At 39.0% G+C, this 16,962-nt stretch overlaps 1 protein-coding gene across 3 annotated transcripts in view; it reads right to left on the bottom strand.

Annotated features, from left to right (window-relative positions):
* Window positions 1-16,962, bottom strand: part of slc4a4a (solute carrier family 4 member 4a) — a 65,273-nt gene that overhangs the window by 16,629 nt on the left and 31,682 nt on the right. The window contains exons 7-16 of one of the 3 annotated variants that reach the window (XM_044195950.1): window positions 15,113-15,292; window positions 13,142-13,237; window positions 11,267-11,343; window positions 7,106-7,263; window positions 5,539-5,626; window positions 4,429-4,583; window positions 3,158-3,268; window positions 2,668-2,842; window positions 2,441-2,574; window positions 908-1,182 (exon numbers count right to left, since the gene is read on the bottom strand). In XM_044195950.1, coding sequence (XP_044051885.1) covers window positions 908-1,182; window positions 2,441-2,574; window positions 2,668-2,842; window positions 3,158-3,268; window positions 4,429-4,583; window positions 5,539-5,626; window positions 7,106-7,263; window positions 11,267-11,343; window positions 13,142-13,237; window positions 15,113-15,292 — 1,449 coding nt within the window. The remainder of the gene's footprint in view (window positions 1-907; window positions 1,183-2,440; window positions 2,575-2,667; window positions 2,843-3,157; window positions 3,269-4,428; window positions 4,584-5,538; window positions 5,627-7,105; window positions 7,264-11,266; window positions 11,344-13,141; window positions 13,238-15,112; window positions 15,293-16,962) is intronic. The other 2 variants (XM_044195951.1, XM_044195952.1) reach the window with 2 other exon arrangements.

The raw sequence follows: 16,962 nt of genomic DNA on the forward strand, positions 1-16,962 counted from the left end.
TTACTATCCAAACATAAGTACAGTTATATACCTATATACCTTATGTACCTCAGTACCACCAATGTCTGTAGCAAATTTCATTACAATCCAGTTGTTAAGACTTCACTCTGGGGACGTCCCTGTGGCTCAGTGGTAATAACACCGACTGAACCACAATGTCCCAAAGTCAAGTCCAGCAGGGAACCTTTGTTGCATCTCTCTCTCCCTCATTTCCTGTCGTCTCTCTACTGTTGCTGTCTAAAAAAGGCAGAAAATGCCCCCAAAAATAGTTTAAAAGATATTTCACTCTTGGCATTGAGCCAAACCGCTAGCTTGGTTTTGACGCCAGCCAGGAGTTTCCCTGACTTACTGTCGGTGTTGCACCAGCCTGTTTTGATAGCATATTTCTGTGTGTAGCAAGGGAGAGAAACAGTAATTCAGGGCTGCCCCCCCTCTTCATCTCCCATCAGAAAATAAAATTAAGAGGCATGCTGTGTCGTATCCAAGTCTGATCAACAGCACTTTTTTTATAGTCACAACAAGCCAGAAACTAAAACTCAGCAGCCCACAAAACTTCAATTACTCCTTACAACCAAACAAGCTAAAGTGAGTAATTATGCCATCTGTCTAACTACATGTTTTATGGAAAAACAAAACAAAACACAGCCCTCCCTTAAACCTCTCTCATCAAATTAATCTCAATGTTTAGTTTAATGTTTCTTCTGACATTGACCTTAAAAAACTACCTGAATGTGGCAAACTGGGATCGTTTTTAAAGAGACCATATCATGAACAGGATGTCAAAACAGCTAACTGGTTAATCAATAGAGATGTGTCTTATATGCATTCATGGGTAAAACACACTCTAGCTGACATTGGTATCCAGACATTGAATGAGCAGACGCCTTAAAGTTTTGCAACATCTCACCTAGAACAGCAGGGGCCATACAGAGGCAGTCATATTGTGTGACATATTCCATCTTAAACTCGGCATTGATGGGATAGTGGTGAGCTAATTTGAGCATCTTCTTGAAGGCATCATAGATGAAGATGAAGCTGATGAGACAGGAGAAGCCCTCCTCAGTGAACCGGGTGAAGTACTGAACCAAGAAGCTGGCGTCAGTGGCCACGAGCACCAGGCAGAAGAACGCCGACCACAGGCCAATCCACAGGCGGAACTCCATGTAGTCAAAGTCATTATCTCTATGGAAAAAAAACAAAAAAAAACAACCAAATATTCAAAACTAGTCAGTAAAATCTATTTTAGTATTAGGGCCACTGTTAGGAATAAAGAAAAACAGTTATATTTTAAGCAAAAAGTCGTAACATTATGAGAATAAAGCTGTAATATTTCAAAAATAAAGTCATAACATCAAATCCCTCATTTGACACATGAAAGCTGACAGACTGGTCTCACCTGCTTACTGAGTCTTGAAATTATATAACTTTGTTTTCTCAAAATATTTTGACTTTAAACATATGAAAAGACTTAAAGCTAGAGTGCGGGACTTTTACATCTAAATGAACGTTTGTTGCATTCGAGCCCTTGTTGCCAAACGAGTTCACACAATGCTGATTAAGCCTTTCACCGCCAGATCAATCTCTCTGTATTTCGCAGTATACTGAGTTTTTAAATCTGGTGTCTGTGGCGACATTCTCGCGCTGGCGCACCGGTAGTGATGCGCTTTACATCAACCAGCAATGACTGGTTTGGCAGAGCTGAAGGGGGGAGCAACAGTAGCGACGGAGTAGGCTGCAGCAACTAGGAGTATGGCAGAAAAAGCTAAGAAGCATCCAAGAAAAGTTTCTGATGCTCCAGATAAAAAAAGAAACTCCGCGTTCAGAAGAAGGATTACTGTCAAAACAAGAATGCGATCGATGATGAGAACAAACACAGATAACCACTGGTGTAGCTTTAGCTTTTCCTTGATGGAGAGCGCTGTGAGAAGAGAAGGACTGAGGGCAGACACAGATGTTACGTTACTGCTGTTGGACATGTTGGTAAAATATTTGGAGTAGGCTAAGTTACATTTACTCTACCTAAATAATGGATTATTGTCTTGGAACTGAGAACATTTCTCTGTGTTTTTGTAACTATTTCTGAACAGGAGCCTGGGGCGAGCTCACCTGTAGGCATACATCATAAGCATGCGTCGACAGTGTTTGTGTAATTACTCTCACTGCCAGAAGGGGGAGACAAAAGTTCCACACTGCAGGTTTAACATATATCCACATTATTCTCAGTGGCCCTGATACTCTGCACTGGCATGACTCACATTAAAAATTATTTTGTGTCAACATGATTGGTTCATGTGGTACGGATTATGGGAGCATTCATAACAAGCAGGTTTGGAGCTTTCACCAACCAAAGTTTAGTGTGATGACAAAGTAAATTTCAAGCCCTAAATCATCTATGATTAGTAACCGGGCCTCTGGCAACCTGAGAACATGGAGAATGTACCTGCTGAAATTAAAGAGCAGCCGTTCAAACACCAGAACAGGACCGGTGCTGCTGAGGATGGTGAGAGGCTGGCCAGCCAGCAGACAGAAAATCCCACCGGTGATCGCTGTGCCCAGAAAACTCTCCAACACACCCTGCACACATGGAGGGGAACAGTTCATCAATCATTTAGAACATAAACGGTGAACTGTTACAAACTATTAAAAAGGTTCAAATCTCAGTCTGACCTGCATGTTTTCTGTAGCATCCCCCAGCAGACCACCGAAGGTGATGGCGTTCGTCACAGTTCCCAGGTAAATAAACAAAATGGTCGACAAGGCCTGAATGTGAAATCCATCAGTGAAGTCACTGACAAAGAAAGGCGCTTTTCTTTTGATGTCGAGTATGAGACCCCCACAAAATCTGAAAACAGAAACAAAAAAGGTGTGTACTAAGCACAACAAAAACAATTTACATTTTTTTCTGGATATCTGTAAAAGTCATGCTGCATTTTGATAGTTTAAAAATATTGTACAATGAAACATTTACGTATTTCTTTCAAGCACACTACAATGTCCATTAACTATTCAATTTTTACAGTGTTTGAAAGGTAATGCAATGCTGCGTTCCAGTTTTGGGTTGGTAGGTAAATGAATATAGCTATCCATTCTCATGAAAACTATTATTATTATTTAATATTATTATTAAAAATATCTGATTTTGTTCACGGTTTCATACCTTCCAGTCTTCTTCAGCTCGTCCCCTACAGCGTGCCCCCCTCCTCCGTGACCTCCATCATGAGGCATATCTCCATTCATCTGAGAGTCCCCTCCTGAATACATGTTTTTCCTAAAACACACAGAGCTTTGTTCAGTCTGGGAGGCCCTTTACCTGCGATTTACAATTTATCACATGAAAATAGTTACCTGATGCAGGTAATTTATTGATGTTGACACAGCCTGCAATTTTTTTAGTATTTAAGCTGCCATGAAAATAAAGCGTGTCAACATGTTATCATGGCCTCTTGTGTTCAATCAGATGATGTTTATGTGTTGCGTGATTGATCATTCACATAAACAGCTGAAACGTTTCTGCTTTACTGAGTAAAACTGCAGCTTTAAATAAAACCCACTGCTGCTCTTTCATAATTGAACACTGTCATGTACACCTGGATGCACTTCAGTGATTTTGCAACTATTGCTCTTTTTTTAACATAATGTAGTTCTTGCACGCACAGCATTCAGAGCAGGTGTGGCTTCTTAAATGTTTAATGCAAGATAATCTTGTAAGCTATCATTTTCTCAGTCGTCACACATTTCTTTTACCACAGAGTTGTTCTTAAATGTACTCTTGCATTGATTATTTGTGTTTCCATTGTTGAATCCTGGTACAGATACTTCTAGTGTTTTTTTTACAGTTTTATTTAAGTTGCTTCTGATGCTTAACGTTGCACCTTCTGCTGGTTATAATATGACTTGTGATATATGAGGTGCCAGAATGAACCACAACAGAATTTGTGTCAGCTAAGGCATGCATGTCTTTATGCAGTGTTTCCTCTGTGTGTGTGTGTGTGTGGAAATGTGTTTAATAAATGACCAGCAGACTAATATACAGCCTTAGGTCCTTGTAGAATCAGTAAACACTTGTGGTTTCAGATAAGATCAAGGAACAAGGAAATCTTTCAAGGGGTCACACCTTTGGGCTACTGTTACTAATTATAATCCTCTAAAATGTTCTAAAAATGATTTGACATGCCAGTTATAAGAAGACAATCCACAGAAAGTGAAATAATGTCCTCATTTTCTTCCCTGGTATAAAATCAACATGAGGAACCTGCTGGAGGGGAAACACAGTATGGAGACGCAAATTAAGTGCTCTACGAGTCTACTGCTCTTTCAAATTTGTGCAATGCAAACAACATTTCTTGTACATTCAGCAGAGCCAAAGAAACATCACTAAGTGCACACTAGAAAGATGGACTTGCTTCATATTTGTACATGTTTATAGACCTTTTGTCAGAGGAGGGGAGGGATTTCGGGGGCTCTATCCTGATGGCCGGGTCCCACTCTCCAGGAGGAAGCACGATCACCTCATCCAGGAACTCGTCGATGCCGGCCAGCAGGTCTTGTCTGTCCTTGGCCTTGTAAGCAATGTCATGAAAGACCTGAACACAGACGGAGAGGGACGAGGCATTCAAGTGTGAAAGAGACCTGTCAAAGCATGCTGTGTCACCAGGCAGCGAACTGTAATATCAGATCTGAGGATTAATAAATGGGGGAAGACAGTGAGATCCTACACACAGACATCAAAAACACAGCACAGTATTCAGGTGTAAATGCACCAATGAAGCAGTGTAGATCTGAGCATCCCAAAAACTCTGGAGAGGGACAGAGATGCATTTTATAAATAGATATAATATGAATCAGTTCGCAAACTGTACAGCTGTGAGTTTACAGAGGTTAGCCTACAGTATGTGTCTGGAAAAAAACTAACTTTTGATTTTCTTTAATGAGTTACTGCTCACATGTGACTTTTAACTTTGAGCAACATTTTATTACTTTAAGTTTTTATTTGCATAGAAGAACTGGCCAAAATACTACAAATACCACAGCTTTGACAATCTTTGCATGGTGAATTAAATGTTAGTCAGTACCTTGTTCAGAAATTGCGGAATGATCTTTGTAAACAAAGTTCTGAAATAAACTCCAAAGAAGAAGAAAACACTAACAGGTAGTAGGCAGCTCAAACTTAAACATACTTTCAAGAAACTGATTGTCAGCCTATATGGGGTGGACAAAATTACACGAACACCTGACAACATAAGCCAACTGAATACAACAGTACCATAAACTACGGCCTATATGATTAGTTGAATCCCAGTGTCAGCTAAAATCCAACAATAATGGGTTCACAAACAAAGTATTTATAGCCTGGGTATTATGCTGGATTGCATCATGTGGTTCCTCTTATATTGTCTAAATGAGGCATTAACTGTCGAAACATAAAGGGCATACATTTGTGAGTGAAAATGTTGTGTTACATGAAAGATCACATTTTTTGGAGTTTCACTGTCAGCATTAAAATATAATATGGATGATGTGTATTAGTGGCAGTCTAACCTCATCTGACATCAGCGTGGCGATCGCTCTGCCAATCTCATGGTACGACTTGGCTTTGCCTTTGGGTCCAAGCAAGATGAATAAAAATCTGAAAATGGAACAAAATCATCTGTATTAATAATGTTTCTGTGTAGTTTTTCCTGTAATGGATAAATTACAGATTAAAGAAGAGTGTAAATTCACAATAAAACGAGATAACAATTGTCACTGCAGAAAATGCAGTTCAAAGTTCAGTTTTTATTATTAGCACCCTTTTCATATTTACATCTCTTTAGGTATCTAACATTTTGGTAATGTGTAATGTGAGTTAAGGTTTACAGCATACTTTACTTTATCTATACAACAGTGCAAACTCTCATAAGAAGGTGACTGTGTTATTCACAGCCTTCTAAGCTGTGGACATATTCACTCCAAGCACAAGGACATGTTGTTGTCATTCTGTTTTGACTGCAGGCTGCTGCATATACCGGCCATCCATTCAAATACCGAACAAGTACTTTCCAAGCTACATTATAACAACAAAACCTTAAAGGGGGGGGTGTACACAGCCCTGGCTCTGTAAATGGGAAACAAACAAAGTGGCTCGGACCGGGCCACACAACACTATCCCAGCCATGATTTGTGTGTCAGGTAACGTTAAATTACTTGCCCACAGACATTCAGCTTACTAGTTTGCCAAGATATGCTGTTGTTGTGATGTTAGCTATAGTAGCAGGAGAGTTGTGAGTATCGCTGTCTGGAGCTGCTGTGCTGGCTCTGGGAAACCGTCTCGTCCCCTCTGCCTGTTAGCTTCGCAGCAGCAACAGTTTGCTAACCCACAACCTAGCTAACGTTAGTTTCATTACTTGCTGTGTTGTTGTTTGCTCTATATCATGGTATTGGATTTCTCCAGAATCGCATACGCCACCTTTAAAGGGTGTTTATTATGGTCATAACGGTGACGCATTTGATACGTCACCATGGCTGAGAAATTCCTTACGGACGTTGTTATATACAACATTTACTAGTTCATCAGAACTGCTTGAAAAGTTTCCTCCAAGAACTACAGAAAATTAAATTGCTTTATGGCTCCTTGGTTACAACACTACAGAAACCAGTTCAGTGTCACACCTGTAGCTTTATGAGGTAGGTGGACACAATAAAAGAAACACCTTTACAAACTAAACCAATCGTTTATAAAAGCGCTGATGATATGATATGATATGATATGAAATGCTTTAACACTAATGGAAAGTTTGAGTCTTTAAATTACAGTGTATTAGATTTCTTTATAATTTAAGGTGAACACAGGGAAAACATTCCGCATAACATTACATATACCTGACAATATTTAGCTATTTTATTGTGTCGACTCCTTGTATATTTTCTGACTTTTATATTATATGAAGTGTTTTTCCCAGATTTCTGTCAGTGTTATAAAGCCTTAAAATATATGTGTACAGCAGCCTGAGTTGCACCTAGACAACTACTACTGTCTCCATGGAAATTCTGGACTGATGCATCTTCCTACATTAAACTTTAGCTCCTATTTATGAATTCCTAGAGTTCAGACATGAATCTCAGCCACCTTGTGGGAACAGGAACTTCTGTTAAAGCTCCCAGCATCACAGCTTGCTGTAGACGAACAAACGCCACAAACGGCGCGTCCAGGAAGTCCACCTCCCCCACCAGCACATTGGAGGCCTCGGCGTCTCTCGGCAACTTCTTCATAAACTTGTTCCTCAGCTAAAAAGTACAAAAGAGTAGAACAGGAAGAGACATTAAATCTTATGTTCACACCAGCAAGCTACCCAATACAGTGCACACCGAATTAAACAACCTATATCAAACAGGACAATCCTATTCAGCTTAAATACCAAAGGAACAAGTAGTAATATGAGGTCTGTATTTCTTTCTGTCTTGGCAATAGTGAGATGTATGAAGACAGAGGTCAGACACCTGCTGAGTTCCACAGGTTCAACATTTTACCTCCAAAGGACATTCAAGTCCTGCAATTGTCTCTTCTTGTCTTTGAAGAACTGTTTGGCAGCCCCAGCTCTCTTTATCTGCCACAACTCTTTCTTCATTGATAGACTGTGAAACTGCTTCAAACGAGTTTTAACAGCTTTCGTGTCAACACTGCCTGACTCATGTACAATCTGAAATTCTGCTGTGCAGTTGAGTGAGCTAATAGTGTAAATACAAATCAAAAGATTATAAAAGGTCCAGTGTGTAACATTTAAGAGCAGCTATTGGCAGAAATGGAATCTAATATTTATAAGTATGTTTTCATTAGTGTTTAATCACCTGAAATCGTTGTGTTTTCATTACCTTAGAATAAGCCGTTTTTATCTACAGAGGGAGCGGGTTCCCTTCCATGGAGGTCGCCATTTTGCACCGCTATGTTTCTACAGTAGCTCAGAACGGACAAACCGAACATTGGCTCTAGATAGGGCCGTTCATGTTTTTCGAGTTTCGCCGCCACCGTAGATTCTCCTACACGCTTGGAACAGGAGGGTGAGGCGAGCGGTATTCAAATGGTTGCAAACTGTCATTTCACTGCTAGATGCCACTAAATCCTACACACTGGACCTTTAAGCTGTAGAGTTGGATCTAAGACAACTAAAAGGCAGGTACTGTGCCCATTCATACACTTCAGCTTGGGTTGAACAACAAAGCCTATTCACTTTTGATGGTCATCACTCATATTTGCTTTACAAGATGTTCCCTATGATAAAATAGTGGCATGCTTATGAACAGATTGAGATAATTAATGAATAAAACTTCACTGACAACGAATCATAAACACCTAGATTAAGACTGCCATGGAAAACTACTGCGTTATATATTAACTTCAAAACAGCAGAGAGCAGACAGGACACATTTACTAAGAGACAGCCAGCGACAATTCATAGGACCTCTGTTCCCTGGAGGGTCACATAAAGATGTTTTACAGCTATTAAATAATAATAATAATAATAATATAATTATACTCTTTTCTACATAAAAACACTTAAAGTTTTCATCTGTAGTCCCTGGGCTGTGGCCACTAGTGATGTGCAGGTTATAGATAAAAGATCAGTTGTTTCTTGATCTAATTTTTGATCCTCTTTGGTACCAACCAACAGTAAAGGAAAAAACAGGTATAACGAGGGTAAAAAGAACAAAATGGAAAATGGCTGTCTGTCTATTACTTATCATCATGCCCTCCACACTGGCAGGATCACTGCCATCAACCTCTGAAGACTTTTGTCCCCTAAACTTGTGACCTTGCACTGGCGATATCCAAACAGATCCAATCAGAGGCAGTTGAGCCGTCTTGGCAATGGGTTTGTCTGTAAATGATTGAGTCAAGAGGTTAAACCAGCGTAACTGCACACTCTGACCTGAGTCCGATCACTGCTAATCCACACCACACTGCCCTCGTAAACTACGTATACCTGAATCTGTTCCTGTCCCATTTGTTTCTGATCCGGCACAAATTCAATTATCTCAGACATGAAATCTACTATTTTTGTTGGGGTTTTTTTTGGCTTTGCACACCTAAGATGTAAAAACTTGTAAGATACTAGTCATGGAGATAGTTTTATTTACCCAGGTTTGAGATTTTTACCACCATCCAACACATTGTCAACAGTTTTCATAGGGACTATGTGGTAAAAAGTAGTTCCAGTGATACAGGTTGTAGATCTGTGGATTACTGGAGCGGTATGTGACAAAATATTTGAATATGGTTTGTCATTTGGATAATATGACCCTTTAATTTTCCATTAAAATGGTACTTCCTAATTAGGTTTTTAAGAAATTACAACAGGCGAGTCTCTTAGGCTTTTGTATACATTATTAAAATCTAAAAGATAGATTAGATCTAATACACATGGTTTTTTAACTATACAACACAATGTTGGTCTTCTGGACAGTCTAACAATGTAGCGATGAGCCAAAGTTTTAATACATGTAAGTTTACAGTGTACATATTTCAGCTATGCTTCTAATCTTACTGCAGTCTTTGGATGTGAATCCGCCTGGCTCTTGTCTCCATCGTATCTCTATTGTTAAGCAACAAGTTATCAAACCAGTGGCCAGTGTGGAAATGATCACTGTATGTTGGCCCATGGAGGAAACTTCTGAATGTTATTTATAGGCTGAGTGGGTGTGGAAGAGCTTCAGTTTAGGAGATGTGCTTCCTGTCCAGTTGTCTCCTTCCTACTCTATCTGTCCCACAGGAGGAATTACTGGGTTGGTCTGACCCAATTCTCTTCTCCCAGAGGCCTGGTGTGGGGCAAAACCATGGCTGCTGTGAACTGTGGTAATCTAACTATTCCACTATCAGAATCAATGGAGCTTACAGTGTGATGTAACCATTATGAAAACACCAAAGGCAAACAGACAAGTTTGTAGTCGTCTGCAGCAATTTCAATGTGTAATTCTAAACATTTTTGTGCATTTATCACAAGAAGTGCTTCAAAATCACATACTGAAACACTACTTTTTATGTATTTGTTATTAACTTTTATGTTTGTTTATTTGGTATTTTATCCTGTTCAACACTTTGTCAGCAATGGTTGTTTTAAATGTGCTTTATGAATAAATATGACATTAACACTGACTATGACGTACATAATTGGGTTAAATACAAACAGTGGTTATCAAGTGGACTGGGAGAGTACAAGTGTGTGTTTGGGTGTGTACTTTCCATTGTAACTTGATCATAGATTTTTTTTTTCCCCTCTCTTTACTCTCTCTCTCTTATTTGTTGTACTAACGATTTTTGGCATAAGCGTTGTCCTCGCTGCAGCCCCTTCTTGCTACAAAATCGCCACACTGACAATTAAAGAAAAGGTTTATTCAGATTTTCTACAAACTCTAAATAAACTGCTAAACTGAGTACAGATATGACACTAGCAACTTGAATGTAGTTTTACAGACTTGGCTGCGGCAGGTTCAGAGCAACTGCAGCAGGCTGGGTGATGACGACAGCAGTGGAACAATGTACTTTAGACAATGTTATCTCTGCCCTGAACCAGCAGCCACAGTCTGCTCTGATTGGTTTCTCCAGCTCTGCAGTGGATGAAGCTACATCAGGCTAACACATTAGCTTTGCAATGCCAGCCTGTGGTTCTGGCATTGTGGTTGAGCAGTACTTGAAAGGCATTTGCTTGAGACAAATGTCATTTCAAGTACGCCGTTAGATAAATGATTGATACTTCTCACCTTTACAGCCCTTTTTCATTCACCACTTTGCTTTTGACTTTGCTTTTTTCCCCTAAATTATTAACACATGGTATAAATATATGTTTATTAGCCAAAACCACTACATGATTGGCACCAGTGAAGACAACTTAATTCAATTAAAAACTGGAGTTTTTCAAGAGGCAGTGAGGGATGTCATCATCTCTATAATTTACCGATTTATCTGGTACATCGGTATCTCACCTATGGGACTCTGAGTTCTCAACAGCCTTAAATCTTGTGGTGTAAATTCAGTGTGTTCAACAACGCAGTCAATTCATCCGTTTACCTGAAAATTCATGAAAACCTTTATATTTGCTTCCTGCTTTCTGTCTACAGTGATGCATTTAAAATTCCCAGTAGTGTAACAAAGTCTGTCAAGTTCTTGCAAATTGTGAACTCTTGACTATACAGTAGCATGATAAAGAAAATACCACCAGATGGGACACTGACTTCATTATATGTGATGATAGTATGACTGACAGGTGATCATGATCAGATTATCATGTTGACTCACCTGGTCTTTTTCCGGTTTGTCAGAAATGTCGTTCAGGCTGCTGGAGGTCAGGTTCCGTTGAGTTGTGGTGGGACTATCTGTTAAAAACACATCAACCCTGAACAATTAAACCAGCTTCACCTTCACCAGGATCTAGGAACTGAATGCAAAGGGAGGCAGAGACCTAAGAAAAGACAGTGGCCCAGACAGTTTGCTCCACATGCAGCGCCAGAAACAATAAAAAAGGCAACAGCGATCTTCATGCAAACCGTGGGACAAAAGCATAAAGAGATTTCGGTCACCATTAACTATCATCTATTCAATAAAAGGCTTACTACTTATTGATCGCTGTTCAAGCAAACTTTGACGTCAAGCTGAAAACATCTTTCACTCAGATGTTCACTGACTGAACGGGATAGTAACTGGATCTACATACAATCTGCTGAAAATCTTGAATCGGGAAGAGTAATGCTGTAAGACTACTAATGCTTCTATTCAAAGTCAGGGGTCAGCTATTTTCAGTCTGAAATTCGTAATTAGAATGTAAGGCACCCACAATATTTTCCAAGATCAATGTTAAGTAAGAGCCTCCCCTAAAACTTAGAACATGTTTGCTGGTACAGAAACTCTTAGTACAACATTGCATCGTCAACCATTTACCACAAAAAGGTTTTTGATATTGTATTTAAAACTAAACTAAGACTTAAAACTCTGTAACATAATGTTGACTTAATTGATTGGTCCACTTTATTCTATCACAAGAATTAAATTATTATTCTTCAAACATCTCTCTCTAAGCTTATTCGGCTTGTGGGGGATTAGCTAGAATGACAAATACACTGCTTACTTAAAAAATATATATATTTTCACTTTGTTCATCCATCCTTACTCTGTCTCTATCAAGAGCTTTACTGTTGAGAATAAATCAAAAATCATCTTAGTGTCCATCTTTCACATCAAAGTCTTCCACTAAGTGCTTTCCGGTGGTGGACAGCAGATTCTGATTTTCTGCTGACTTTTGGTTTCAGCTTGTCAACTCCAGCATCAGAGATTTGACAGCAGAACGGGACCTTACTTTAGTCCTGGAGCTGACCGAGATAAGCGACGATGTCCAGAGAGGTACAAATCTCAACAAGCGCAAATTCTGATGCCACTGTCGCCTTTCATACATCTGCCCCCTGAGCCTTGTGGGTAATAACATGCTTGTCAGTATGATGCAGCCAGGATAAATGATGAAACTGTAGTACTTATATAGAGTAGCTACAGTAATAAAGGGAAAAAAACTTAAGGGAAATACATAAGAGATCGAATATGAAATCTTAGCTAAATATAGCTGTAAAGTTTTGGGGGAAAAAACCCTTAACATAAATAAAAGTAGCCTAAACTGACAGGGATGAAAAACTATTCATTGACACTACTATATAGAGTTCTACCTTACATGATACATTGGGTCTGAATGACAGGTGTGTTTACATTTTACACTACAGTTAAGTCACGACTACGTTCAAACTGCAGCTGAAAGTTTTCCAGTTCTTCAGACTGTTTTCACTCACAAGTGATACAAATCTGATGTCTGAATCTGTGTCAACAACAAAAAGCTGCACAGTCACATTTCCCGATTCTTTTCTGAGTCTAATGGACAAAAATATAATTTTGGTGTCTTGGCAGTTTGGCTGAGCAAGTGTTATTATTGGGAAGACAGTGAGATAATTGGGAAAAAAAGCCAGATACATGAGCTAATTGGTATTTTTAAAAGATGCCTCAGTTTAGTCAAAACTCAAAAAGGAACAAATATGAACTCTTTGGTTATTGTTTCTGTGTCTACAGATACAAGCAGTGATTCAGAACTGATCAGTGGTCTGCAGTGTGAACATAGACTGGGACCAGTGAACTTACTAAGCCAGTCCATGCTGGTACTCCTTTGGGACTGCAAGTCCTCCATTGATATGCGACCCGACAGGCAAGTCACAGAGTTCTCAAGAGGACTGCGAGCTTTTAGTAGCAGCAGCAGGTTATCAATCCCAATCCCGGGAAGCAAAAAAGGAGGAAAAAGAGATGGAAGGGAGAGACAGCAGGAGAGTTGATAGACGAGCCCACTGAGCCAAAGTAAGATATTTGTTAGAACAAAATCAAGTGGCTGTTAAAAGATCTGTAAAACATGATTTATCTGTATTTTTACAAGCTGTGCAGAGAAGGTAAGAGGAGCGGCGTCATTAAAATCAGGAGATCATGGGTCACTGGACAGGAATACTTTGACAGGAGTCAAACTGTATTTAATAAACTGGATGATGTACTTTATCCTTGCAAAGTTGTAATCAATGAATGATTATCAGTGACGCTCGTTATCTCAGTACTGTGATCTTGATAAGAGGCTCTGGCTTTTATGTGATGAGTTTCCATTTGCAACACTGCAAAGCAGATCATGAACAGAGGGAGCTTTTCTTTTGATAGAGTCATAAACCGGTTTCATAAATCTGATAGCAGTTAATAACTTCACTTTCCAAAGACCCATGGCTGGTAACAGATTAATAACATTGTCAACATGGTGAAACATCTAGTAACGCAATGTGTTACAATCAAAGCACTCTTACACATGTTGCTAACGTCAGTTAGACATCAGTGTGTGTTAGGGCCGTCACTTTCCTCACATTTGAAACAACTTTAAATCTCACCTCTTTAGAGACTGATTGAATATTCTGTTTGCTGCTGTTAATAAGGTTTGATTAGGTTTTTACTAGTTGCTGTCTGAGGAAAATATTCATTAGTTGTTCATTTCAATTTCATTAACAAAAGGATTTTGTAACAGAATGAATTTCAATGAGCCCTACATTCAGAAAACACCAGATTGATGTTAAATCCTTGTCATACAGCAACTACAATCCCGTTAAATTGGCAAACAGAGTCCATTCCACCCATTTTCATTACTTTAGTGTACTTTTTGCAGGAATCTGAATTCAGTTCTCTTGGTAATAGTTTGTCTGGGATAACTTTCAGTGAAGCAAAATGACAGCCCACGGTGTGTGGTGAAAAGAGGTATTACATTCTACTGTAAATAAAACATGACTTTTCAGATATTTCAACAAAATTAACAGTTCAATGAAGTGAGAATCATAGGAACATATATCAGCAATTTCAGAGATTTTGACTGCTGTAAATGATCTCTCAAGTTCTCTATTAGTCATCAAAACACTAGGTCAGTTTTATGATTTCCCATGGCCCTGAACCTTTCTCACCAGTGTCATAAATTCATGCACTAACTCATTTCTTTAGTGCTGAAATTTACAGCAGAAGTCAATTTGAAATTAGCTCCACCTGCTCTTACAGGTGTTGACACGCTTCTGATCAATTAAGTCTTATACACCTGTGAATGCAGCTAGTGCATACAGCGATTACATTTAAAGTGTTGTTAGAGTGATAACACTAAATGTTTGTGATGAATTATCAAAAGACGTTAGTTTCAGTAGTTAAATGTCAGGTTTAGTGAGCAAGTAGTATTAATATAGCAGCACTAACAAAAGGTTTTTTGTGTTAACACCTTCAAAAAATAGTATAAAGGGCCAACATTTCTGATAAGGTCTCCAATTTAAAAAAAAATGCTTTTCAGTATCTATGAAGGAGAAGCTGGCATTTATTTAGGACTATTAGGTGCCACATTAGTAGGTTCAGAGGAGGGCAGCAGTGTGTCTTTTATTGCACACTGTGGCATTCCTCACTGCCCTCAAAACCCACTACACACCTCAGGTCTTAACTTGAAGTGACAAAAATATTCTAAATTAAACCCAGTAATGCAGGTATGTACAGCTAAATTTATTATAGAGTAAAATTGCTGATTTAGTTTAGACTGCACCAAACTGGCATCAGTATTACCGTTTTCCTGGTTGGAAAACAGCCTACTTGCACTGGAGACCGTCTTGCCGATGTCAGCCAGAGAGCGCAGGTTAGACTTCTTGGTCTGGTGACGATGTTTCCGTAGCAACGTGTACATCACTTTGTCCTTCAGGTCTGCTTTCAGCTGGCCGATCTCTATCTGGTTGTCAGTGATCAGCTCTGAAGATGCAGAGTGAGTGGAGGGAAGGAAGAAAATGAGGAAAGATATCAGTCTTTTTCTGGAGAGAAGGAAGTTTTGGAACTTGGAGTTTAAGCACACTGCATTTAAGACGTGACAAACATTATTACACCCAACAACAACCAGAATCCAAAGAGATGTCTTTTGTCAATTGCTTATTTTGTTGGACCAACAGTTAAAAACACATTTATTCAACTGACAGTGCCTCAGTGTCAACATGCTACAGTGAATAAATGCTTGGCATTTTTACTTTCTATGCAATATGAACAATGTAATAATTTATCAGAATTGTTATAGATAAGTTGTCTACAAGTTTTTTACAAATTGTTTCAGCACTTGACTACATTGTTACGTGAATTCATCAAGCATTTTGTTTGTCTGTTCTGAGGAGGAACAATACTAAACAATAAAAACTAACTAAATTAACAAAAAAAGCAGTTTTGTGAAACATGCACATGCTACCCAAAATTAAATTCTGCTGTTCTTTCAAATCATGTTTTAATTTTGGGTCTATTTTTTCCCTTAATGCAGCACTTTACCATTTTATAACAGCCTTAATTTATTAACATCATCACTCAAGGCAAATACTCAAAGCATCATAAAAAAGTCTCTTCATACTTGTAAAGGACTCAATTAGTGCCTCCCAGACTGTAATGCTCCTGTATGAAAGTCCTCGTGGCATCATGAAACAGCTCAATCAAAAGGTCTTGCCTATTTTTAAAAAGAAGGTCAGAAGCCTGAATGCTGACAGATAGCAGCCTCGGGGAGTTTCTCTTCTTGTGGAGGGGTAGTGCTGTTAATGGCCCATCAGTCAAGTCGGCTGGCCTCAAAGCAAGAGGCCCAGCTCCGCTCGGCCTGTACCCTCCATGCAGCACAGTCAATTACTTCACATTAATCACTCCAAGTAGTAACTGTTCCTCCTGCTCTCTCATGCAGACAAAAGGAAGAGGGTTGGCTGTCTTCAAATTAGGAAGTTTTTGTGTGATCATTTACAAACTACTATTTGAGTCCCTCAGTGTTCTAATATAAAAGTACAGTATAGGCTGAACTTGACTTCGAGCTCTGGCCTTTTGCTACTCTTAAAGCAACGAAGAGGAAGGAAGAAAACCTCTGTGCCCTGTGTGTGATGTGCATCAATCCATAAACCTGCACGCAACACTACAGACCAGCTCTGAATAGACCGAACATCACAGAGCAGATAAAATCAGATAGATAAATTCTTGTATCACAGGCAGGACGATGCTGACCTTTATCAATGTCAATGTATAACAGTAAAAAAATGAAAAGTCTTGTGCACATTAAAAACACCTAAAAATGACTTTGTATTATTAGAATATTCAATAGAAATTGAGTAATTAAATAAAAATCTTTCAATTACTTTAAAAATTTGTGCCCGGCACCAACCCTGTCTCCTGCAAATAACATTCATGTGCAAATAAGTTACATTGGCTATATCATTTTGGGAGAACATAATGCCGGCCAGACTGTTTTTTTAACAATGATGACAATTGATGTATTTGTCGGTGGCTTTTATCCGCTCTTGGCAATTAAAGCATCATTAAAAGGTTGTTATGGTTATGTTTAGGCACCTCAATGCACAATGGTTGAGAAATAGGAAACATCATGACCACGATGTCTTTACGATGCAGCA

Source organism: Siniperca chuatsi, linkage group LG5, assembly GCF_020085105.1.
Source record: "Siniperca chuatsi isolate FFG_IHB_CAS linkage group LG5, ASM2008510v1, whole genome shotgun sequence".
In the NCBI taxonomy this organism is placed as follows: Eukaryota; Metazoa; Chordata; class Actinopteri; order Centrarchiformes; family Sinipercidae; genus Siniperca; species Siniperca chuatsi.